The sequence below is a fragment of the Neolamprologus multifasciatus genome, chromosome 6, assembly GCF_963576455.1.
Source record: "Neolamprologus multifasciatus chromosome 6, fNeoMul1.2, whole genome shotgun sequence".
Lineage (NCBI taxonomy): Eukaryota > Metazoa > Chordata > Actinopteri > Cichliformes > Cichlidae > Neolamprologus > Neolamprologus multifasciatus.
In genome coordinates, this window is record NC_140444.1 from 18,028,357 (window position 1) to 18,052,127 (window position 23,771).

The 23,771-nt window shown below is 39.4% G+C and overlaps 1 protein-coding gene across 26 annotated transcripts in view; it reads right to left on the reverse strand.

Annotated features, from left to right (window-relative positions):
- ptprdb (protein tyrosine phosphatase receptor type Db) overlaps positions 1-23,771 on the reverse strand; it is a 176,012-nt gene that overhangs the window by 30,193 nt on the left and 122,048 nt on the right. For 12 of the 26 annotated variants that reach the window (XM_085163723.1, XM_085163722.1, XM_085163718.1 and 9 more), the window contains 19 exons: positions 22,517-22,525; positions 19,937-19,954; positions 18,127-18,237; positions 17,124-17,135; positions 16,390-16,659; positions 14,391-14,500; positions 13,345-13,542; positions 11,558-11,683; positions 11,251-11,398; positions 11,020-11,168; positions 9,556-9,700; positions 8,440-8,742; positions 7,105-7,298; positions 5,329-5,355; positions 4,530-4,647; positions 3,663-4,250; positions 3,177-3,271; positions 2,295-2,551; positions 488-581 (listed from right to left, as the gene is read on the reverse strand). In XM_085163723.1, coding sequence (XP_085019849.1) covers positions 488-581; positions 2,295-2,551; positions 3,177-3,271; positions 3,663-4,250; positions 4,530-4,647; positions 5,329-5,355; positions 7,105-7,298; positions 8,440-8,742; positions 9,556-9,700; positions 11,020-11,168; positions 11,251-11,398; positions 11,558-11,683; positions 13,345-13,542; positions 14,391-14,500; positions 16,390-16,659; positions 17,124-17,135; positions 18,127-18,237; positions 19,937-19,954; positions 22,517-22,525 — 2,972 coding nt within the window. The remainder of the gene's footprint in view (positions 1-487; positions 582-2,294; positions 2,552-3,176; positions 3,272-3,662; positions 4,251-4,529; positions 4,648-5,328; positions 5,356-7,104; positions 7,299-8,439; positions 8,743-9,555; positions 9,701-11,019; positions 11,169-11,250; positions 11,399-11,557; positions 11,684-13,344; positions 13,543-14,390; positions 14,501-16,389; positions 16,660-17,123; positions 17,136-18,126; positions 18,238-19,936; positions 19,955-22,516; positions 22,526-23,771) is intronic. The other 14 variants (XM_085163717.1, XM_085163732.1, XM_085163724.1 and 11 more) reach the window with 10 other exon arrangements.

Here is a 23,771-nt window from a genome sequence, read left to right on the forward strand (position 1 = left end):
CTTCAGAAAAAAAGGTCAGTTTTGACAATTTTACCCCACACAAAATCCTCATTATTGTAGAAACAATGGACTGTACAGTGCAATATCACCTTAGCCCAAATGTGTTCATCAACTGAATTGCTGCCACATTTATCCACTGAGACAGTAGGCGCCATAAAACTCTATTGACTCAATTGCTTTCAGAGAAGAATAATGAGGTGGTGAAGTCTTTAGAAAAAAGGCAGGAAGTGGAATAAGATGGGAAATGGCATGTGAAAGTATTGTTTAGAGTGAGCAGCAATGGATGTTAGGGCCGTTTGCCTTCACGTAAAAAGGCACAGTCTGATAAGTCTGTATACAACAGACAAAAAATCTGCATCGCATTTAACAGTCATTATCCCCCATCACCCTGATTAACATAATCATTCCCCCCCAGCATCGGTATTACCTTATAACAAGCGTGACCATTATTTAGCTTTTTATTTTTCTTGCCTGCTGCACGTCTCACCTCATCCAGGTTCATTTGGTCAGGGTCCTCCCAAGGATTCAAGAATTTTCCCCCTCTCTGCTTCTTCAGCGGCACCACTACCACAAAATAACCCCTGAAACACAGCATGCAACTGGGATCAGGCCTGAGGAAGCACACTCCAAACTGCACAGTTTTTCAAGATTTCAGTTTCTTAAGAACCGTCAGTGTTCTGACATTTAAAAGAATACTTTAAAAGGATTTCAGACACAAAAGTATGGAGGCACTTGATGTTACACTTTATATATTCTTGATGTGTATGGAACATGATGGACATAATTTAGAAAGGCACACACCTGTCTATATAAAGACCCATAATTCACAAAAACAAGCCATTAAGTTAAGAAACTCTAAAGCCAGCAATTATAATATTGTTTGAAAGCACAGAAAAGGACAGGGGTATAGAACTTTCTAATGCTATCAGTGGTACCACGGGCACAAAGGCCATGTACAAGGATAATCATAAGGATGGTTGTCAGGTCAAGTGGAATAACTGAGCAGGAATAGTCTTGGTCTGGAAAGTGACTTAAAAACACAAGATCATTAAACTGAACTTCAAAAGTGCTCTTCAAAGATGAAGGAAACTCCCTGGAAGTAGAACTCCATTAAACTGGCCTTCATGGTAGAGAAGCAAGACAGAAGTCACTTCTGAAAAATGCGTATCAGAGCCTACTTTGAGTTTGCCAAATGGTGCACTGTGAAGTCAGATCTCCAAGCATCTGGCAAACACAATGCACTGACTCATATCATCTCTATAGTAAAGCATAGTGGAGGCAACATTATGACATTGCTTCTCTGTAGAAGGAAAAAGGAGAGAGGACAGAACTGTAGGGAAGATGAATGCAGCCAAATTCAAAAGTACAAATGTGTTGTTCACAAGAGCAGTCGTAACTTTAATTGCATAAAAGGGCTAAATAAATGACCTGGACCTAAATTGTAGCGATTTAAATTTTTTCATAGATTTTTTATCCATTTAATTCTTTCAAAATTAATTTTATGAAAAGTTTAAAAAAAATTGTAGTTACTTTCTGAGCATAAGAAAACGTGGTTGGCAATTTCTATTACAAACAGACTCAGGCTGTTTCAAGTGCTTAGCTAAGCTAAGTGGCTGCTGGTGACAGAAAAGTGCTATTGATCCTCTCATCTAACTCTGGGTGTTATCTCTACTTTAAAAGAGTATGCAGTATCTGACCATCAATATGATATACATTATACTAATATACATTAGTATGTTGCTGTAGTTGTAGCTGCTGTGAAACAGTAGAGTACGTTGAAAGTGTGTGGCATCTGCTGGGAGAAAACTACTAATACAGTATGTGGCCTCATGTTGAATCTGACAATAAGAATTTGTAAAGAAGGAATAGTATCCAAAACGATACGTATTTAAATCCAGTTTGTGTTTTTGGATTATTTTGACATTTTGAGTGACCATCTTGTATACAATAAAAGAGTGAAAAACCCCCACCCCAAAACACTACTGAAGTGACAGAGAAAGACAGACTCCTGGAAAATAGCTGTGAGAAGCAGTATGCATATTTAAACATGTATGGCTATTTGGACTTTGTATCTATATTTATTATTGGTGCCAAAAAGCAGATAAAATGTTCAGTAGTGGGGATTCGTTTGGCCTGTTGAGGGAGTTCTCAGACTTGCTGACAGCTCCAAGACATAGTAAAATGACCTCACAGGGTCCGTAGATAAATTGATACAAGGTAATAATTTAAAGCTTTCACAGTTGGTATTTAGGATAACAAATCCACTCTGTCTACATGCTTTAAGTCTTTCCTACCTGACTTTAGCTGTGGTCTGTACAGTCGGTAGCTGCACAGTCACCATGCCATCTGCATTAGTCTTTCCCACTACAATAGGTTTGGTTTTCAGGATGTCTGGAGCGGTGGTAGTAGTGACACGGTGCTGCAGGCCCCCAGCGCTGTTGGCTCGGTTGGTTAGCAGAAAAGAGTACTGAGTGTCTGGCTCCAAACCAGTGATCAGCTTCTGAGTTTGTTTGCCATCCACTTCCACAGACTGGCCCTTCCCATACAGGATCTGAAAACACCACAAATGCACATAGAGGTCTAAATAGGAAGCCTAGTTTTGCCGTACACTTAGCTGATTAGAATAAAATTATGCTTATATTGTGCAGTTCCTCCAATGGAAGTAGAAACAACAAAGGATAGATTGCACTGACAATGAAGAAAATCAAGTTGTGATGCTATTTTGTTATAAAAAATACCAGTTCATGAATATTTGTTTACCACAGACGTGAGATGTTTTGATGTCCTATGAATTTTCTCTTCATATTTAATCTGTAAATATGTATCAAATGTCTGTGTATTTACATTTAACTACGTTATGACTCCAAGATGGAGTGAAAAGATTTTGACATAAATTGTGGCAATTGTGAGATAAAAGTAACAGTATCTTCCTTTGTCTGTTAGGGAGCCAGACTTCATTATCTTTTCTTGACAGGAAGAGTGAAGTTTCATAGATAATGAGTGGTTGGAAATATGATACCTCATAATTAATCTGCCATATACAACTGCAAAACATGCAATTCTGAATTAATCTCAGGCTTTTATCAAGGTCCTGCTTTTTCAGCTTATAAAAGTTAAACTGCATGAGGCACGGCTACTTTTTATACCTACTAACAAACAAATATACATCTCCTTACAGTGAACGGCTGGACAGGGTTCTTATCACGGATCTCCCAGGACAGCAGGACAGAGTTCTTCATGGATGCTTTTACTCTGAAGTTGGTGGCAAAAACTACGGGACAGAAAAAGAAAAAAGAAAAAAAAGAAAGGAGTATTAATGTGGCCCAGCATTCGCAGTTACGGTCTCTACTGTCCAGTCCTACTGGTCTTACCTGCGTATCATTCTCTAGTACCAGCCTCATGCTAGCTATTTGCTCTTATTAACACACAGGACTGTGATTCCTGCCCAAGACCCAAAACTCTTACCTTGCTTTAGGAAAAGGATGTTGGGTCTAAGGCTACAGTGACAAGACAACGAAAAAGGACACTTAGGATGCAGCCACAAGATGTCTCATGTTCATGTGGGACTTTGCTTGATTTACTCTCAAATGTGCTGTTTGGAGGTGTGTCTAGCATCCTGAGCCTGGTGAAGATGGGTTGTTAGAATGTGAGTGTGAGCCTACCTTGGTCTAGCCGTTGGGTCCTAAATTGGACACTGGGGCTGTAAGGCCCAGGACCGACAGCTGTGAACGCACACACCCTGACATCATACACAGTATCGGCACTCAGACCCTCCAACAAAACACTCGACCTTTGAGTGGGCACCACAACCTCTGTAGCGTTTCCCCGACTGTTTATATCCTTGTATAGCACCGAGTATTTCAAAATTTTCCCATTTTGCTCAATCAGCGGGACTGTTTTCCACGCCAGCCGAAGCGAGGTGGCAGATGCCTCTTCTGAGATAATATTTTCTGGATATCCACTCGGGACGTCTTCTGGAGTAGTCACCTCTTTTACAGCCTCTTCTCCATAGCCCATCTTGTTGCGGGCTGACAGTCTGAACACATAGTTAGCACCCTTGTGGATATCCTGGGCAGTGTAGCGGTTTTCCTTGGGGGGAAACTCAACCACTGTAAAAGGGAGAACGTCAACGCGGCCGAAGGTGAGGCGGTACCCCAGGAGCGGGGTGGCTGGACTGGGAGGGGGGTACCACTGAAGCAGGGCCGTACCTGAGTCAGTGGCACTCACTAGCAGCTTGGGCTTCTCGGGCACTACGAGGGAAAGGAAAGAAACAGGAGAGAGGGAGAGAATAATGAAAAGATAATTAGACGGTAATTACAAAGCACATTATTCATTACCTCGAGCAAAACTGCACAATACGATTAATACAGCACCCGTGGCTTCTTGTGGCACAGCAAGGTGTGAGACCATTTCAGTAGGCAATAATTATCATTAGTGATGCCAAACTCTCAAAGACAATCAACTACGTGTGTCGTTTATTTCAACCTCTGTGTCTTTGTGTATGGTTGGGTCTGTGCAGACACACTTACATGGCGGTGCGGTGCACACAGTAACAGGTTTGCTGCGAGCGCCATCGCCCTTGGCAGTGTAAGCCCCTACTGATACAGAGTAGGCAGTATCTGCCTTCAGGTCCCCCAGCACCACTTCCTGCAGAACAACAAAAAGCATTGTCAGCGACAAAAGGCCACTAATTTTTGTTTGTCCTCGGGATAATGAGCAGTCACTGCTCAACAAAAAGAGACTCAAGGAGGGTGTGGTTAAAGCAACACAAAGAGGTACAGCAAAAGCGTACAGTCTTTTTGCCTGACAGTGTGACTGTGCAGTTATTCAGCTCACTTCTGCACAAACAATATCAAGACATGTACGGATACTCTCGTACACTCTATTTGACTTTTTGAGGATAGTGTTTGTGAGTATCAAGACAAAACCCAAAGTCCTGGAAAACTACCAAATGATACGAGTTTAAATCATTTTTTAACTCAAAATATCGTTTACCTACAGAGGCATTAAAAACTGATTTGTCTCCATATAAACACAAATATTTTGTTAATTTCTTAGTATGTGTGTAAATCGTATATATAACAAGAATATTTTGGTGATACAAAAAATGACTCATATTATCAGTCATCTGTGGGGGTTTTTAGGTCCCTTTATTAAATATATTCTCTTTTCTGTGTTCCTGGTGAACACGCAATACAGAAATAGAAATGTGTTCTTGCACGATGTTTAAAGACTTAATTTTAAAGCTCCAGTCTCATAAATATGACTCATCTACTTTTTTTTCTTTTTCTAACATCAAATAATATGCACAAATAAATGTTTACTCACATATACTGTTGAGTCATCGTATTCCCACTGAATGATGAAGCAGCAGGAGGAAAAAAAAAAGAGAGAAACACATTATGAGTAATAGTCAAAAGGACTTTTTTTTATCTGCATTTAACAAAATCTCCAGTTTAATTTAAATAAAACGTAATAACACACATTAAGGCTGTTTAACCTTATCAGATTGTAAATCTTATTTTAGGAATTCTGTGAGTCAGGCTGTGTTCACATTACTTTTAGAATTGCGATGGGAAAAATTCTCACATTTACCAGAAAACAAAACAAGAAGAAGCAAATGCTAGCTCCACTTACTTGAAAGAGTAAGAGTCAGAAAATAGTTTACTCTTACTGAAAAAAGCGCATTTTTAATGTTGAGTTTAGATGATAAAGATGCAAAGTATGATACTTAACACTGTGGTGTTTTCTTTACCAACGGACTTTGGCTGACATGACATTTGCTTGCTTTTGCTGGCACATAACATGAGTTACTAGCTGTTATTACTGCTTGGACACTGGTGGACTTACATAACATGTGATGAGAATAATGATTTTGTTCTCACGTCTGTTCGCTAAGTGTTTAGCTACGGGTTGCGGACTGTTGACTTAGCACAATCAGGAGAAAACACTGATTCTCAAATACAAGTACGCCCACAGCTGGGTGAAGAGATTCAGACAGACAACAGAGAGGGTGCATTTGAGCAAAATTTAATTTGGATCCTTTTTAGTTGATGTCTCTATAACTGTTGATTCTTTAAAATTGTGGTGAGGGTTTGAAGGTTTTTTGGTTTCTAAAGGGTAGAAAAAGTCTGACATTTGCCGACCTGCACAAAGATGGACTAGCTTGTTTCCCGTATTTATGCAAAACTAAGCGTACTGGTTGCAGGTATGAGATATTATACAGACAGATATGAGAGTTAGCTTCTTATTTAGCAAATGTGTAGTCGCTAATTCATCCTATAGAAAGTTGATACAGACTGCTGCAGATTTTTCTGATGTCATAGTGTTGTTTCCTGCTATTTTAGTAATATTGGATCCCTGTTTTGTTTTTATTGTTCCAGTAAAGCTCAGCTTTAGTTTCACTATTTTATTTACGTTCTAGCTCTCATTTAGTTTTCTGAATACCTGTGAAGTTGCTGTTCTAGTGTTAGTTTTTTGTGTGCTTGGTTCATATTTAATTTGAGTTTGAGGCCTCTGTCTTGTTGTCCTTCTTTGCTCTAATCATTCAAATTGATTTTTCGTTTTTCATGTTTAAGCGGCTGCTTTTTTTTCTTCAAACTAACAGTTGTTACGCATTTCCTGTTTTACTTTAAGAAGTTTGTCCTCTCTTGTGTTCTTTTTCCTCTTTACTTGATTGTCCTCACCTGTGCTGATTATACACATCTGAGTCTAATCCTTAGTTAGTCCTCACTGCCCTTTCTTCTATTCGCTCTTTGGTGTTTCTTATGGTTCTCTTTGTGTTTCTGAACTTGTGTTAATTTATTTTGGACTTAAATAAAAAGCCTATATTGCCCTATATTTGGGTCCTAACTCCAGCACAACACCTTCTATGACAGATGGTGTTTGCACAATTGAAATAAGATACTTTAATGTCTTAATGGCCACATCGTGGTTTTTGACATCTGTATAATATGTCCAAGTAAACCCATGTGCTGCTGAACTGAGCTGACTATGCTAATGATCAGCATTACCATGTAATATAATTTATCTCATAATGTTTTATATTGCATTTATAGATTACTTATTTACAGATTACCCATTAAGGTAATATTCTCGGGTTACCTGTGAGTCATCTATGAGGATGTCCTTGATGAATGGCTGACCCTGAGGTTCTCCGTAGTTCATCCTCACATAATGGACTTGGTAGCCTCGGATCAGACCGTGCTGTCTTTCAGGTGCAGGGGCTCGCCATTTCACCCTAACAGCCGAGGCGTTCACAGTTTCTGCCTCCACCCCTTGTGGAGGACCACTTGGAACTACAAATGCATTTTTGGATAGAAGTCAAGGGTCACAGATGATGGGAAGTTAAACCTCTCAGTTAAAGGCCTTCACTTTAGTGAAGTTTCTTTCTAGTAAAAAAAAAAATGCTTTCAGGGGCAGATAAAAAACAGCCAAAAGCTAAAAAAAGGTGAAAAACTACAACCCTACAAAAAGTCTAAAACAGCTCTGATGTCAGGGAAAAAAAGTCAAAATAGTAAAAAAATGAGAGCGCTTGAGGAAAAACATGGAGGAAAAAAGCAGTGGAGGATAAGAAGCAAATGTAGAAAAGATAAGAATGGCAGATAGAAAAGGATTTGTTGCCAGGGGCAGATAAATAGTGGCAGGCAGTCAAAGAGAAAATACTGTTATCAAGAAAAACCTCTCCCGTACTGCCAAGAACTACACTTCTTTCCCCAAAAAGCAAAAATATACAAAAAGAAGGAAAAAACTGCAGCCACCTTTATCTATTTGACAGACCCACCCACAAGCACAAAGAGTACTGGAATCAAAAATATAACAAATTACTCTAGATACAATAAGACACACCGCACTGGTTTACATTAGATGTATCAAAATAATTGTAAAGGTACTGGAAATGATTTGGTAGGACAGATTACTGGTGAGAAAAGCCAAGGTGAGGAAAGATTGAGGTACACCGACAGCCTTGTTATTGTTAGAGGGGACTATTGCTAGCTTTCGACAGGAAAATCTCAGTATTCTTTTTAGTAAAAAGAGGGGCTTTTAGAAGAAAGGGAAAGGTGAGGGAAAAAGGGTGGTTTTGCTGATTCAAAAAAATAAAAGAGGATAATGCCAGCTGCTGCAGGAAAAAAGGGGACTGCAGCTGACAAGAGAAAGCAGTGGTGAGGGGGGGTTGCAGGAGGAGATTCTGTATGTTGGCAGATTCTGGTGGTTACAAAGGAAAAATAAAGAGGAGGTTTTCACTGGAGGGTCTGACAGTGGATCACAAATGCATTGTCCGTTTAAATTGCAGCTCAAGAACAGAATAAATGAGTTTACTGGCCAGTAGAACAAGCTTGCTGTTAGTTTAGGGTGCTGCTTGGTTAGTAAGTTAGAGGTAGCGACTATTAGTAGGGAGGACCATCCTATTTTTATTTGTATCTTTTGTTGGGAACATACCATCTTCCTCAGTGCGGATAAGAAGCTGTAAACTTTCTGGTCCATCCCCAGCTTCCGTCTGTGCCCTCACGGTTATGCCGTACTCAGTCCATTTCTCTAGGTTTTCCAGGAGATACGGAGAACTTTCCGGAGAAATTCCATCAATTCTTTTTGATGTTTTGTTGCCCTCTGTAGTGGCATACTGGATGGAGTATCCTGTAATGATGCCGTTCTGAAACTCCACAGGTGGTGGTGCCCAACTTACCAGGACGCTGGTAGAACTGGGACTGGTGCATTTGATGTCCTGGGGAGGTGCTGAAGGAACTGATTGGCCAGTTTTGAGGAGGCACAGTAGGGGTTGTTTGGGTAAATGTTATTTGGTTGTGTATACAAGTTGTTATTGGTGGGTGGAGAGGTGAGTGGAGAAGTGAGGTTTGCCATGGGGGTGAAATTGAGCAGATGAGAGACAGAGAGCAAAAGACAAAGAAACACAAAATGAAAAAGAAACTCTGGAGAACTGAAGCTCTTTTGAAAAATGACCATAGAAATTAAAAGATGGTTGAACAGAGATACTGAAATGATGGGTGTCAACTTCTGTTTGGTAGCAATGTTTGATTAATGAAAACGAGTGAATGACAAAAACACTGACTAGAGCTTGAAACACACATACCTTCCCATAATTTGTCCTTACAGCCTACAAGCCTCTGTGGTCCATGTTGGACTTCTCATGTCTATCTGCCAACCTCGTCTTACCTTGTTTTACTGAGTCTCTTACGGACCTCAGATTGGTAGCCAACAAATGAAGTTTTTCTGGCAATCTTAAAAGAAATGCTTAGTACTGTATGCAAAATACATCGACTAAAGCTAAGTTCTTGAAATAATTATTGGTCTTTTATATATTTGTTGAAATATCAATTCTGAGGTCAGCTCCAGCTATGGTCTTGATTCATGATGGCTCCTTTTTGACAATGCAACAATGCCACATATGTGTCTAATTAAAATTGCAGTAGAGAAACCTACGTGATTTAGCATTACATGTATTTGCGTTTGCATTGTCAAAACTGGATCTTGTTTCTCTTTCGCTCTCACAAACACCTTCACACTTTCACACACTGCAGTCTGTGCAGGTAGACCTACGTGTCTGTGGTGTGTCAATGGACACTTCATTGGTATATGCCCCAATTCCATTTTTGCTTTTGGCAGCAAGCTGGAAGGTGTAGGTGGAAAAGGGCTTCAAGTTCTTGAGCAGGTAGGATGTGGCGGGCTCAAAGCTCACTTTTTTCTGAAAGGACAAAAAGACGAGTTAACTTTTTATAACTAGATTAATAATGATATCAAATTATTATCACTTTACACAATCGTATTTGAATTTGTTATTGTCTATCCACCTACCAATGTGATCAGAATTTTAAGGACACTCATTAAGGGCATGGATGTCATGGTATCTTGGAGCTTTTAATGATTTCTTTCAACTTTTCATTTTTTCAGGTGCACTGATTTTACAGCATACATCTTTAGCGACTGTTTGCTGAACTGGCAGAATTAGAGTTTGTTTGAAATGGTTGGTTTCCTGAGACAGAACTGGCTGATCCACAAATTTTCAATAGAGTTGCTTTTGGGAAGCCCTTCCAAAAACGTAACATCAAACATTTCAAAAACGGTTTTGATGTGTGTTTGGGATCATTGTTCTGTTCAAATACACAACTGTGTCCAAATTTCAATCATCTAGCTGTTGATTTGAGGTAAAGTTAAAGAATCTGGAGGTCCTCCTTCTTCATCATTCAATTCTTGCAGTGTACCAGTACCACTGGCAGCAAAACAGCCCCAGAACATGATGCTACCACTGCTATACTTGACAGCTGGTAATGTGTTCTGGATTTGAAAGCCTCCCCTTTAATCAAACCAAACATACCTCTTATGCTAGTGGCCAAACAGCTCAATCTTTGTCTTGCCTGACCATAAAACTTTTCTCTACAAAGCATGTGGCTTCTCCACGTGGGTGACAATTTGGGTCTCCTTCCTGAATTTGGCAGTGACAACACATCTGAATAACTTGTAATTATGTCCAGTTATTTGAACTGATCTTAGAATCTGCAGTTTACAAACGGCTCCAACAGATCTTCCCAAATTGTTCGAATCTACAATTCCCCTTTTTATAGCTCTTTACTCGATTTTCCCATTGTTTTAAAATATTGGTCAATCCAACAACTGCTGTGAAACTAATCCATGTTATGCGGGCAAAAAGAAACTACCAGTTGTAATCAGTCATGATCACCAATGATTAAAAGAATCAAGACTCAAATTGAGCCTGTTTGCAAACCCTGTTGAGCCTGTGTGGACTCGAGAAATAAATAAATCATTAAATTCAAACTTGTGCACTCAATTCATGTTTTTTAAACTCATTAAAGTTTTATTTTCTGTACAATAATACCACCCTAATAACTGAACAGTTCAAAGAAAACATTCAAAGTCCAAAATTTTCATAACATTCATACCAATGATGGGTTTAGGTAAACTTCTGATCACAACTTTACCTATAAAATTATAAATCTATGAAAACAGCCCATTTAGTGACAATTTTTTTTATCTCTCCATCTTTACCTCTTCTGTGTCGTCAGCTCGTCGGTAAACAAGTTCATATCCTGTAATCTGGTTATCTGGGCCACCCTGGGTTGTTGGAGCCACCCAGGACAACAGGATACTGGTTTCAGACTTTGCCTCACCCTTAAAATCTAATGGTTGAGAAGGAACTAAAGGGGAAGAGGATTGTTTAAAGAACACTAAGACTACATAATCTTAACCATTATATGCCATTTGCTTCTCTTATTTTACCTCCAGTCTTGGCTATAATCTGCAGGTCCTGGGACAAGGGGCCATCTCCTACAGAGGTAAAGGCCAGCACTCGGATGTAATAAGTCTTATTAGGAGTCAAATCCTGGATGGTGATGAAGCTGGATCCACGCACCATCTGCTTCTCCCACTGCACAACACCGGTGCACAACACAATGCATGAATGCAAGCAGGCACACAGATACTCTCATACCTTATACATCTTGGCAACACAAGTTATCATCTGTTATGCATAAATAGTAACAATAACAATAACATTAAACCAAACCACGCACACAGGAATACACACCTGGTTGACTGGCAGCGAATTGTCAGAGGTGTAGTACACTCTGTAACCGACCACCTGTCCATTAGGTTCCTCAGGCTCATCCCAGTGGATCATTGCTGTTGTGGCGCTCAGCATCCGACCTATGACCTACAAATAAAAAGAGCAAAATTAAACACCAAGTGCAAAAGTGACACAAATGTGGAGAAAGTTTAAACCTGGATTCTGCTAATAGGCAACAGGGGACAGTTTATGTGGTTGCCAAACGGAGAGTGATTGCATTTAAGTCTAGGGGGAAAAGACCCTTCATCTATAGAAGGTGTACGTTTTGGTTGACATGTCACTATTGCGCGTGTGAAAGTGCCATCGCACTACCACCACCATGTTTGACTATTGGTAAGTTCTTTGTATTGAAATGCTGTGTTCGTTTTACACCAGCTGTAAGAAGATTCAGGTCTTCAAAAATCCAACTTTTGTCTCATCAGTCCACAGAATACTTTTCCAAAAGTCTAGGAGACCAATAAGATGCTTTTTGGCAACTGGGAAACGTTTGTGTTCTTTTTGGTCAGCAGCGTTTTTTCCTTGGAACTCCTCCATGGATGCTCCCCCCCCCCCCCCCCCCCCCCCAATCTCTTTCCTAATGTTGAATCTTGAAGACTGACCTTAACTGAGACAAGTGAGCTGGCAGTTCTTTAGATGTTATTCTGAGTTCTTTTGCGCCCTCCTGGATAAGTCATCGATGTCCTAAAGCCTTAAAAATGGCTTTGTAACATCTTCCAGACTGATAGATGTCAGTGTCTTTGTTTGTCAGCTATTATTGAGTTGTTTGTAGATTGTGGCACGATGTGTTACTTTAAAAAAGGATCTTTTGGCCTAATTCATTTTGTCAGACAGGTGTCAGATAGGTAAGGGGTTTCTTGATTCAGCAGTCCTAGAAGTAATCAGGTCTGGATGTGGCGAGTTCAACTGAACTCTTTGCAAAAACATGATTAATCACCATTAATTAATAATTGAAAAAGGAGGACTGATTACTTTTTTGATGCAGAACCTGGGAAGTTTGGCATGTTTTTTCCATAAAGAAATGAAACCATTGTGTAAGAACTGAATTTTGTATTTACTTATCTTTGTCTAATATTAAAAGTTGTTTGATGATTGGAGAGATGTAACATGACAAATATGCAAAAACAAAACAAAAATAAAACTAAGGGGGGAAAAACTTTGTCACAGCACTGGAAAACAGCAACACTGAAATGCATTAAAATAGAGGTTACATAAATGCATCCACATATTGATCCATAAATACCAATTTTTATTTATATGCCTAACTAGTCAAGTTGCATATTACGTCCATATCTCTCTACATGTAATATGAAATGTTATGATATGTAAAATGTATAATATGTGAGGTGAAGCCTTAGAAAATTAGGTGATCGGGTGTAAATGATTTAAAACCCTATATAAATATAAGAAACATGTATTTTATAGAAAATTATGATGATTTCTTTTGGCTAAAATGCCATCACTGTGATATTTTATCCAATTCCACATTTTTGTATTCTATAGTTTGCAATAATTAGTGAAATAAATCCTGGTATATGGCCCTTTGAACAAATTCTAATCATTCCAGTATGTATGCTTGTACCAAATTTGAAATTCTCTCAAAGCTTTTATGAGAATAGAACAGGATGGACAGACAGCTCCAGCAACGGCTGTCTCAGAGTCAAAAATAGCCTCGATCCATATTTGGAAAGAACATTTTTATCGCTGTAAAAACTGCTTTCCACTTTGTCAAATAAAGGCATCATCCTGACCTGGCGAGGAGGCGAGGAGGGGGCCTGCTCAGCTGTGCGAGCCTCCACCACCTCGCTGGAGGGGCCCTGACCAATGGTGTTGACAGCTGCCACCCGAAAGTCATAGTGAGAGTAAGGACTCAGGCCGCCCACACTATAGCGTGTTGTAGCAATGCCATCAATCTCTTTATAGGGGTCCTCTGAGCCTTTGGCGCGATGCTAGATGAAACAAGAGATGAAAAAGGGAAGAAGAAGAAGTACAGACTGAATTCAAGCTGCAATAAACAACTTTGTATTGAGTTAACAGCTACAGCTGTGTCTGTATACATAAATACATCAAAACTATGTAAAACCATACAGCATAAGCATTTACTTATCTAGATTTACATTGAAATGTACAGAGTGAAATTTGGGCAATTCATGTTTCATGCAGGAGTCCTGCAATTTAGAAAGTGAGTATTTCAATACTACTGTTAACCATAGTACTGTTAATTCATTCTCTTTTATGAATTTACCACTGTCAGTAGGGAGTATTCACAGGACACCAGATTTACTTTGAACACTTCGAGGGAGGTTATTAGTATTGGGAGAAACAGGGATTCCTGCCTTTGCAGCCATACTAAGTAGGCTTGAGGCCAACATGATAACAGTTTATATTGATAAATCCTAGTGCTCTAAGACTCTGGGTATGCAGAGAATGCAATAATTCATAAATAGCATTTTTTATTTACAACAGAACATAGAAAACACGACATTTTCTAAATCCTTTAACAATATTATTTATTCTAGATAACGAGTCTTTACGCTTTTACATTGAGGAACATTATTGCGAAATTGTTCCACGATTTGTATTTTTAAAAATGCCTCATTTCAAACATTTGATATGCTTTCTGTGCATTGTTCTGGAAATATTGGTTTATGAGATCTGGAATTCACTGGATTGTATTTTTATGTATACATCATTATACATCCCAGGTTTCTTGGAATTCGAGTTGTATAATGCGTGTCTCAGCAATTTGTGTACATATAGTGCTGTGAGGTAGGTAATGTTTACAAGTCTGTCATACCTGTATGATATAGTAGGAGACGGGTTCAGGGTTTCCAGAATCCCAGGTGAGAGTGATGCTTGTTGCAGTTCTCTCTGTCACCACAGGGATGCCAGGAGCCTTTGGCAAAGCTGAAGTGTGGAAAAAAGACGTGACATATTTTATTGTTTATTGTAATAGACAGCTGGGCAGAGACATGTTTAGCACTCTAGTGCATCACCTCTTTTTTAAGCGCCCCAAGCAACGTTTTCTCAGTGTTTCTTGGTAGGATTTAAGCTGCTCAGCAGATCAGGGCCTTCTTTGTCATATATTTTTTAAAATTAATTCTCTAAATATTTTCTCTTGAAGAGAGACACGCAATGAATTTAAGATCACTTAACAGCATTTTACTGCAAAGCTGTGCTAGTTTAATGTATAGACATGGCTTGGTATTGTCTTGCTGACAGAAGTAAGACAAGACAAGTTTACTGGTAGCCCACAGGATGCAGTTCTTGATTTTTTTAAAGAAGAATTTCATATTTTTGACTGAGTCTTACAATCTTACATGAGTTCAGGCCCAGAACTCACACAGTGTAACTCGTGCAGCTCTTTCTGGATTTTTCTTCTTTACATTTTGTATATGTTTGTTTATGTATTCATTGCATGGTGAAGTCTTACAGTAGAAACCATGACAAACATTGTTCATTGAGCTCAAAGAGAGATTTTCACAAACCCATTAGGTCAGTTTTTAATGTAGTGCCACTTGAGGCCATGAAGATCATAGTAATTCAATATTGTTCTAGGTCTTGTCCTTTGAGTACATAGATTTACCACAAGCTCTTTAAATTTCAACATTTCTTTTTAATTTTTGTGATGACAATCCCCATTTTTCCTTCTGAAAGACTTTAAAAGTCTCTATGAATGCTCTTTTCATACAGTATATAATTAAGTTAGCTACCTGTTACCCATTTGCCTCAATAGCTGAAAGATACTCCAACAGGCGTTATTCCTAAGAAATTTCTTAAAACACACATTTTCTTTTTTACCCCTATTCCAACTTTTAGTTACTGGTACTCAATTCAAAATCAGCACATTCTTCACAAAGTAACTACAACAGTAAAATCTCAGCTTCAGTATTTAACACGTTTTTCATTCAATACTGAGTTTAGATTTGCACATCACTACACTGTCTTTTGATTTACATTTGCTTAAAGCAGCTCCCCAAGGAATAGAAATGTATTTGAAACCAAATTAACCCTCTTGAAACAATTAAGTATCCAAACTGATACACCTGTTACAGCAATAAGAAGAGCCTTTTCCAATCGAAACCATAACAAAACAAATCTAACTAAATCTATGCTTTGTCATAAGTCCATGTTACGGCCCTAGCAGGGCCTCCTCCTGAAGTTGCCTGTGTGGGCGTGTCCTACCATCTCTCCTGCCTTAGGTGCCACCTTTTTCTATCGTACAGCTGACTCACATCAGCAGGTATTTAAGGGCAGAGAAAGGTGAGCTCTGGCGCCAGAGGTTGCAGCTAGTGAACTGTGTGTTTGCACTAAGTTAGCTGTGTGAGTGTTTGGAGGTTGCAGCTAGAGACATTGTTTTTTTGTGATTGTTTGCTCCTGCTTGGTGGAGAGGAGTGTTTGGTTACTAACCTTTTCTCTGGCTTCCAAGATAATAGTTTCTTCTTAATTTTAATGAACTGTAAAACATGTAGTTGTCTTTGTATCTGCTTCAAATGTATTCAGTGACTATTTGTCTGCGTGCATATAGTACAGAACTGCATCTTTAGTGTGTTCATTAGATGCACTCATTACTTTCCTCTTCAATAAATATTTTTAACATCTGTATATAAAGGAGCTCTCATACAAATACGTTTCTTTACTGTCTTACTTTTTAATTCTTTTGTAATAAAAATACATGGTAAACAGAGAGAAAGAGAGAGCACTGCAGTTCTGCCTTATTACAAAGTCATAAGCAAAATCACCCTCGATTAAGGTTGGTGTATAACTCTGTTGTTCCTATCCTTTCCACTGCTCACCTTTAACTATAATCTGTGCCACTGCCTCAATCACACCTAGCGTTGACATGGCAACGCACGTGTAATTGTTGGACTGGCGTACGTCAGTCAGTTCTAGTACATTGCGGCCAATGGGCATGTCGTCCTCTGGCGTCAGGTCTTCTGCTCCCAGCATCCATTTCACATATGGCATGGGTGAGCCTACCGCCACACAGGTGATGTTGACGTTCCCTCCTGGCATGATTTCGCTATCGGCCGGAGGGATGGAAAAGCGAGGGGGGACACGGCGCACTGGACCAAACGGCAAAGAAGGCAAGAGAAGAGAAAAAATTACGATTTAATGATTGTGCAGAGCGGCGGAGAACAATCAGGAGGTTTGAGCTCTGAGATAAAAGTTTATGACATTCAAGTTAGAGTACAAGCATTTGAACAGTCTGGTACACTACCATTAGGGTGCATGTGATATCAAGATGTTTTATTAATGTGAATTTTAAAATTTTATGAACACAAAAGACAGAAAAAAGGAGAAAAAAATCACAACACACACACAAACACACACATGCATTCACATGGAAAAACAGCACATGGTATATTACTCTGGAGTAAAATGTACAGGCGGGTTTAGACTTTCAGTATTGCACACAGCCCACAGCTGAGCCACACAAACAGAAAGTGTCAGTTTAATGGAAGAAAAAAAGGCAAAAAACAAAAACAGGAAAGACTCGAGAGAACCACTCGGTCGTTACAGTACCAACCTTCTCGCAGCTCTGCAGTGGGAGATATGACATGGCGGGAGGAGGAAGAAAAGACAGGAAAATGCAAAATATCAGAAAGAGAATACAAGACAAAGAGGGATATGTTAGACATAAAGAGCTTTGCAAGGTGGCAAAAGACAGAAAGGACAAGAGAACGAGCAAGGAAGGGCAAGAACGTGTGAGGGGAGGACAGGAAAGAAAAGGAGGCCATACATGGCCAACGTTGGTGGAAGCGTTCCTGTTTAAGGCAGGCTCCTCTGCCAGCTGTCTCCATAGACTGCCTGTCAAACACTCACTGAGCAGCTCTGCAAGATTTCCCTGGCCCTGCAAGCACTGTTAGACACACATCACTGACTGTATGCTGTTTGTGTTTATGTGTATGCGCATGTGGATTTTATATATGACATAGGTGTGTATCCTAATGTGTGTGAATTCAGTGTTTGCTTTGTATCCCCATGAGCCATGTTCGAGTCAGAAAAAAAAAGAAAAAAAAAAGATGCTCCACTGTTTAAGACCTTTTTTAAGGGGTGGGTTGAAGGCAGACAACAGAGCAAAAGGCCCCAGGAATAAAAATGTCTCCGAGATTCAAACATTTCGTGGGTATGCGTGTGAACGTGCGTGTGCTGAAGGAGCAGAGGGGAAGACAGTGCCTGAGGAGGTGAGATGCCTGTCAGATTTGGAGAGAAATACAAGTTTTAACCAGACAATGATTTGGTTTTTCTCTGAGGTCTAAAGGCTAAGAAGGCAGGGCAAAGAGATAAATGACTCGAGTGAAACATTTAGGCCAGCCTTAGAAGCGCTCATTCTTAAATCATTCAGTTTCATTGCTCGACAGCTAAAAAATATAAAATATAGTCTACTTAAAAGCATTGTATCATGTTAATAAGTTAGATATATACCTAATATAAGTCTATCTACTGATACGTGTGTGTAAATTTCATCTCATCCACACATAATCATTAGAATTGTTGCATCATCATAAAAAAAGTGTTCAAACTCTTACCTCTTACATAAAGGTTAGCTGGGGTGGAATAACGTGTCCCATCCCTGTTGGTAGCAACACACTCATACTTCCCCTGGTCTGACTCCTCACTCATCTCTATCTGGAGGGCACCTGGATGCATGGAGGGATGTAGAGGAAAAGATAAAGAGAGGACAGAGAGTCACACAGACAGACAGACAGAAGAAAGAGCAATCACACAGAAGTGGAAGACATTAGGAAATTTGATATAGTAAGTATATACATTAACATATAAATGGTAAAAAAAACTGCAGAAAGAATAAGAATAAATGAGTCTGTGAGCATTTTCAGAAAACAAACAGGCTGAACTCATTCTGAGGAAAGTAGGGGTACAAACAGAGCCAAATCTATAGAGCGACTTTAATAAGTTTCTACCACTTTCAGCAAGAATCTGCCCAAAACAAGGGTCAGCTTCCTGATTTCAAAATATGAAAAAAGAAAAAAGAAAAAAAAGAGAAAAACAACCCAAAAGACCAAAACAAAATCTACAAAAACAGAGAATGCGGTCTTCATGCAAAGCAAATGAAACAAACAGCTAGAATGCGCAGAAATCCGTCACTGTATTTTGAGAAGAAAAAAAAATGCTGAAAATTGAGATGCAGTTACATTAAGCAACAAATCATGTTTCATTTTCCAAGGATAACGTCTGACAAAAGATATTGCCATGGCAATAAGATTTCCCCAACCCTTTCGGATCCACCAATGGGATCAGGAGTGTGATGTCAATTTAAAACACACCCAATAAGGAGGTAAAGACATCAACCGACCTCCGTCAAGGCCAACAGATGGGAAAAAAAAAGAACGACATACGCAAAGCCTTGGGAAGGGACCGATGTTTTCTCGCTCCCTGAAAATAGAAAAACTGTCAAAAAAAGAGTCAACCAGAGGTTCTTTAAAGATGGTGTGGTAAGGCAAAAAAGCGCCCATAAAAACTTTATCAAAAAAGTGGTTGTTTGGGGCTTTTTATCGGTAATGAGAGAGAAAAGAGGAAGTAATGGTAAAAACCATGAAAGTATGTGTGTTTCTGTCTGTGTGCGTGGAGATTTGAGAATTTATGTGTGCGTGTGAGCGCACTCATGTTTGCAAGTGTGTGTCTGAGTCTTTGCCATCTGGACTTTTCAGCCTGAGCGAATAACAGCTGGGAGGAAAAACAAAACTGGGACGTTTGATTGGGCAAATAGAGACAAGGTAGAAGGAGAGGCCAGGCCAAGCTTAGGTCAAGACCTCTGAGAAAAAAAAAAGAAAAAAAAAAGAAATTCAGGTCACAAAAATTTAAAAAGCAACAAACAAACAAACAGAGGTAGAAGTGAGTACGCGTTTTCACCTCAAACTAAGCAACAAAGAAAGAAAACCAAGTTGTAAACATATCATGCGTTGGATTGGAAACACGGTCGATGTGAACGGTTAAACGGTGGTTAAACTGATGGGTGCGAAAGAGAGATCACAACATGACGAGGAAGGAAGCAATGGACTTCTTTGTTACAGAGTGAACGCTGAGGCTGAGATGGAAAAATTAAAGTGTGAAGAGGGGATGAAGGATGAGAAGAGGGGAGGTGACAGTCATAGTATAATGAGTTGCTTGCTCAACTCCAATTCCTCCTCTTGCACCTACTGCAGATCTGAAGCAGTTGGATGAGTTTTACCAATGTCACAGAGTCTTGAGTCTTTTGGACTAAACCCCATATTGATTAACCCACCCGGGGCTGCTTTTCAGATCTGTGAGACAAGTAGGAACCAGGGGTTGAAAAGGAATCAGGCCACTGTGTCATGTTGGTCCTCCCAGCAGTCTTACCTCGTATGGGCGTGCCACCTGAGTGGGCAATGAATGCACGAGATTAGAGAAGGAGAAGAAGAAGAAAATGTTAGTACCACAGAAGGAGAAGGGGATAAGGGAGGGAGGGACTGGGGGAAGGGGGTGGGGGGGTGGGGGGGAGTAACTTGGCAAGGAGAAGAATCAAATTAGAGAGAAAGACTCAAAATATAGATCCTTACAGAGCGAGAGGAAGAAGAGGCATAAAGGAAATAGACAGAATAAACTAAGACAGAATAAGCCTGAGAAGAAGAAAAACTGACCTGAGATAGAGCGATAGACAGTGACAGAGCTATAAGGAGATGGGTTATTGATTGGACTTTATTGACTTGCAGCAGGGGTGGATGTGGCTATAGGAGAAGGGTGTCTGCACTACACTCATCTGGGTGTCTAAAAAGTGTACTGGCGAACTCTAAGTCCATTAACTACTATGAGCTTTTAACTGCTCTTGTCCTCTAAATGGCTCGAAACCAGGTTTAATCCTGCTAGTTACAAAGTGTGTTAAAACCTCTATTAGATAATGTGATATTTGCCCCATGCAAGGCAAGCACCCGCTATTTTAGTTTGTGGCTTCTGAGTTCATCTGAGCAGTGACTTACTAGTAAATTCACTCTTAGCCAGTCACATCACAGGTCTCTATTCTCTGAAACAGCTGTGCCAATTACAGTGATGCATGATGACAACAGCTCCAAAAACAGCAAGAGGCTGATTAAAAAATGTTATTATTGTCTGGGTGGTGCCGAAAGGCACATCCTAAACACACAACACATCAAATTTGCAGCCAAAGGCAGATGGTGTGGGTTTTTATTCAAGTTGTGGAATAATACCAGAAACAAACAATAAAAACGTGGCAGAAACCTTTGATGTGCCCTAATCTCTCAGAACTACCTTAAATGATAAATGCTGACATGCAGCTTTGCACAAAATAAACATTTTTTATGGCGATTTAAAAGTCTCAACTGTCTGGAGAGCGATTAATTAAGGTGATGTATTTGCATAAATCATAAATACATATTTTCATACTCTGTCATACTTAATTTGCTCTCGCTGACGAAATCACAACAGTGTGGTTCTCAGATAACTTTTCCCAGCACGTCTATACATATTTTCCACCAAAAATGCAGACGCCCCGTGCGGCGCTGACTTATTTGAATGAACTCACACCTGTTTGTATGACATGCGCACAGTGTGGTCGCAAAGTAAAGTCATTTAAAGGTCAGGAAATTACCAAACCGATGAAATGCAAGCTTTTGTGCCACCACAAAAATAGGGCTTATCACATCAGAGCGCTTTCAGCAGGGCATCAACTGTCAGCCGAGAAATGCTCAACTGAAATCAGACACATGTGTCGAGCTGATGTCTCTTAGGCTCATCTTAAGGTATCTAAATTGAAAATGTATTTTAAAAAAAGTATAGCCAAGTATTTTAAGGTAATACTACCTAAGAGAAATGAAAGCTAAAGCCAGCCTCTACTTTCCCCCCCTCAGTCTTATAATGAAATTTTAAAATTTATAAACTAACATGACAAAAAACATCAGTTTTAATCAGATTAAACTATATGTCAGAAAGTAGATTTGCAATTTAACAGACACAACTCTGCCTTTAAAGGTGTAATAGGAGGAAAAACTAAGGTCTGAGTCCTCACATTACAGGAAAATTTAAGCTGTAGTAATCGCATATTTGCCCCACTGTGCATTTATATGGCAAAGAAGGTTTTCTAAATCATGTAAATGATTCAAATGTCTAAAACATTTCACGTGATTATTGGAAAATTAGTGGAAATTACAGCATTTAATCACTAAATTTTCAACTATCCATAAACTGAGCAGACGAGATTGTTTCTTCTTCTTTTTAAAACAGTTAATCCTTACTAAGCTCTTTTTACACTAATGCAGTGTAACATCTGACCACTACTTTTACACCACAGCAGCAAGACTTATATGTTTTCATATATGCCTATCACAATGCACAGCTAATGTCTAGAAGGCTGAAACGTGGTCTCGATTGATTTCTTTATCCTGGCTCCACCAGTGGCCATCTAGAGCTCATAGCTATTGACTGGTAACTTTATACAGCAGACTGGAGATAGTAAGTGGATGAGTGAAAGGCAGGGTGAGTGAGTGAGTGAGGGAAAGAATATTTGAATTAGCAAAGGAGTGGAAAAGTAAATAGGTGAGTGTGAGGAGAAAAAAATATTATTCTCTGGGCGTGGAAGGGCTGCAGGTGCACAGATGAGGGTGAGGTCAGCTACATCTAGGTTGACAGAGTGTGTGTGTGTCTTTCTATGTGCATGTCTGTGTGTGTGTGTTTGTACGTCCTCTTTGTGGCATCTACCTTTAGCCAGTACAATGTACAGGTGCTTTGAGAGACAAGTGCGTGTATTACAGTGGGTGTGTGCACATCTATGCTTCGTGCTGTGTAAAAACTGTTAGTATGCCATGCATTTTAATAACACTGCAATAGTTGTAAAAGTGAGCAGCAGCAAAATCAGTAGCAACATTAGTGAACAGTATATAGAAAAGTGGACAGTGAGGGTGTGGGCCTTGGAACAGAAGCACTTACCAAAGGACTCTGTGGTTAAAAAGATACAAAGAGAAAAGAAACAGCATAGACATTGCATTACAATCGGACCATTAGTTACACAGAGGAGTTGACTTAGTAGAAACACCTTGAAAACTCCACAAAAAAAAGTAATGGATATGGAAATTTATACTTTAAAGAATCATACAAGTCACGCTATTTTTCATCATAATAATAAACATTAAAAAAGCTAACATGGCTAACTACCAAGTATTTTACATTTTAAGTTGTAACAGTTTTTCTACATCCTTTAAATGTTTTTTTTTAATTTCTTTATAAATTAAGATAAGAAAGAATCCAGTGCAGGGTCTTAGGGGTTGAGCCAGATAATAATAATAATAAAAAAAAAAGCAGGGACACAAACAAATAGGTTGGTATATCCACACAGAAGCCAGAGACTTGGGTGTCCAATCACAAGAAAGGGGGTTTTAGGTCCAGAGTCGGTCCCTGAAAGCAGAAGGAGGACTGAGGAGGGAGCGGACTTACACACTACTGTGGCTCAAGAAAAAAACAAAAATATAAAAATAAAATCTCGATTGAAATGGATTAATGATTTGACTGGAACAGAATAAACTGTCCTTGTATTATTAAATTTTGGTTTTTGAAATTCTGTTATCAGATTTTCTCAGATAACACGAATACATGTTCTTGGGCTCAGTGTCACATCCACCCAGGACGCTCTTTCCGACAAATCAGGAAAAACAAAATGTTATTCAAGTAAGTCACAGCAGTGAGCTCTATGTTAGAGAGGCCATTCAGTCAGTACATGCCACCACCACTTGGTTTTGCTAAATCTTGTCTGTAGATACAGTTTTTGAGTTTTTACTAGAGATGTAGCCCACTGATGTCTCTCAGGGGCATTATTTGTATTCTTTTACAGAGACTTTAACTGTCTGTGATGGTGACTTGCACAGGAAGACCTCAGAGTTAGGAGAAAAGTCGGGAGTCCACTTTTAAAAAGGCTTAGAAGAGTTTAGAAGGGTTGGCAACCGTATACAGTCAACTCATAACAACAGGAGCAACAGCAGCAGCAGCAGAAAGAGAGGCAGCTGAGAAATACAGCCAGTATCCATAGCAGGAGGAGTGTGGAGTAAGAAAAAGGGTTAACAAGGGCAAGAAAAACAGAAACTTTGTAGGAACGGGAAATAAATAATGGGTTTAAGGGGCAGATATTAAGAAGGGGACATAAAACGAAATGGTGGAGGAAAAACCCTTAAGGTGGAAATAAAATCTGGGA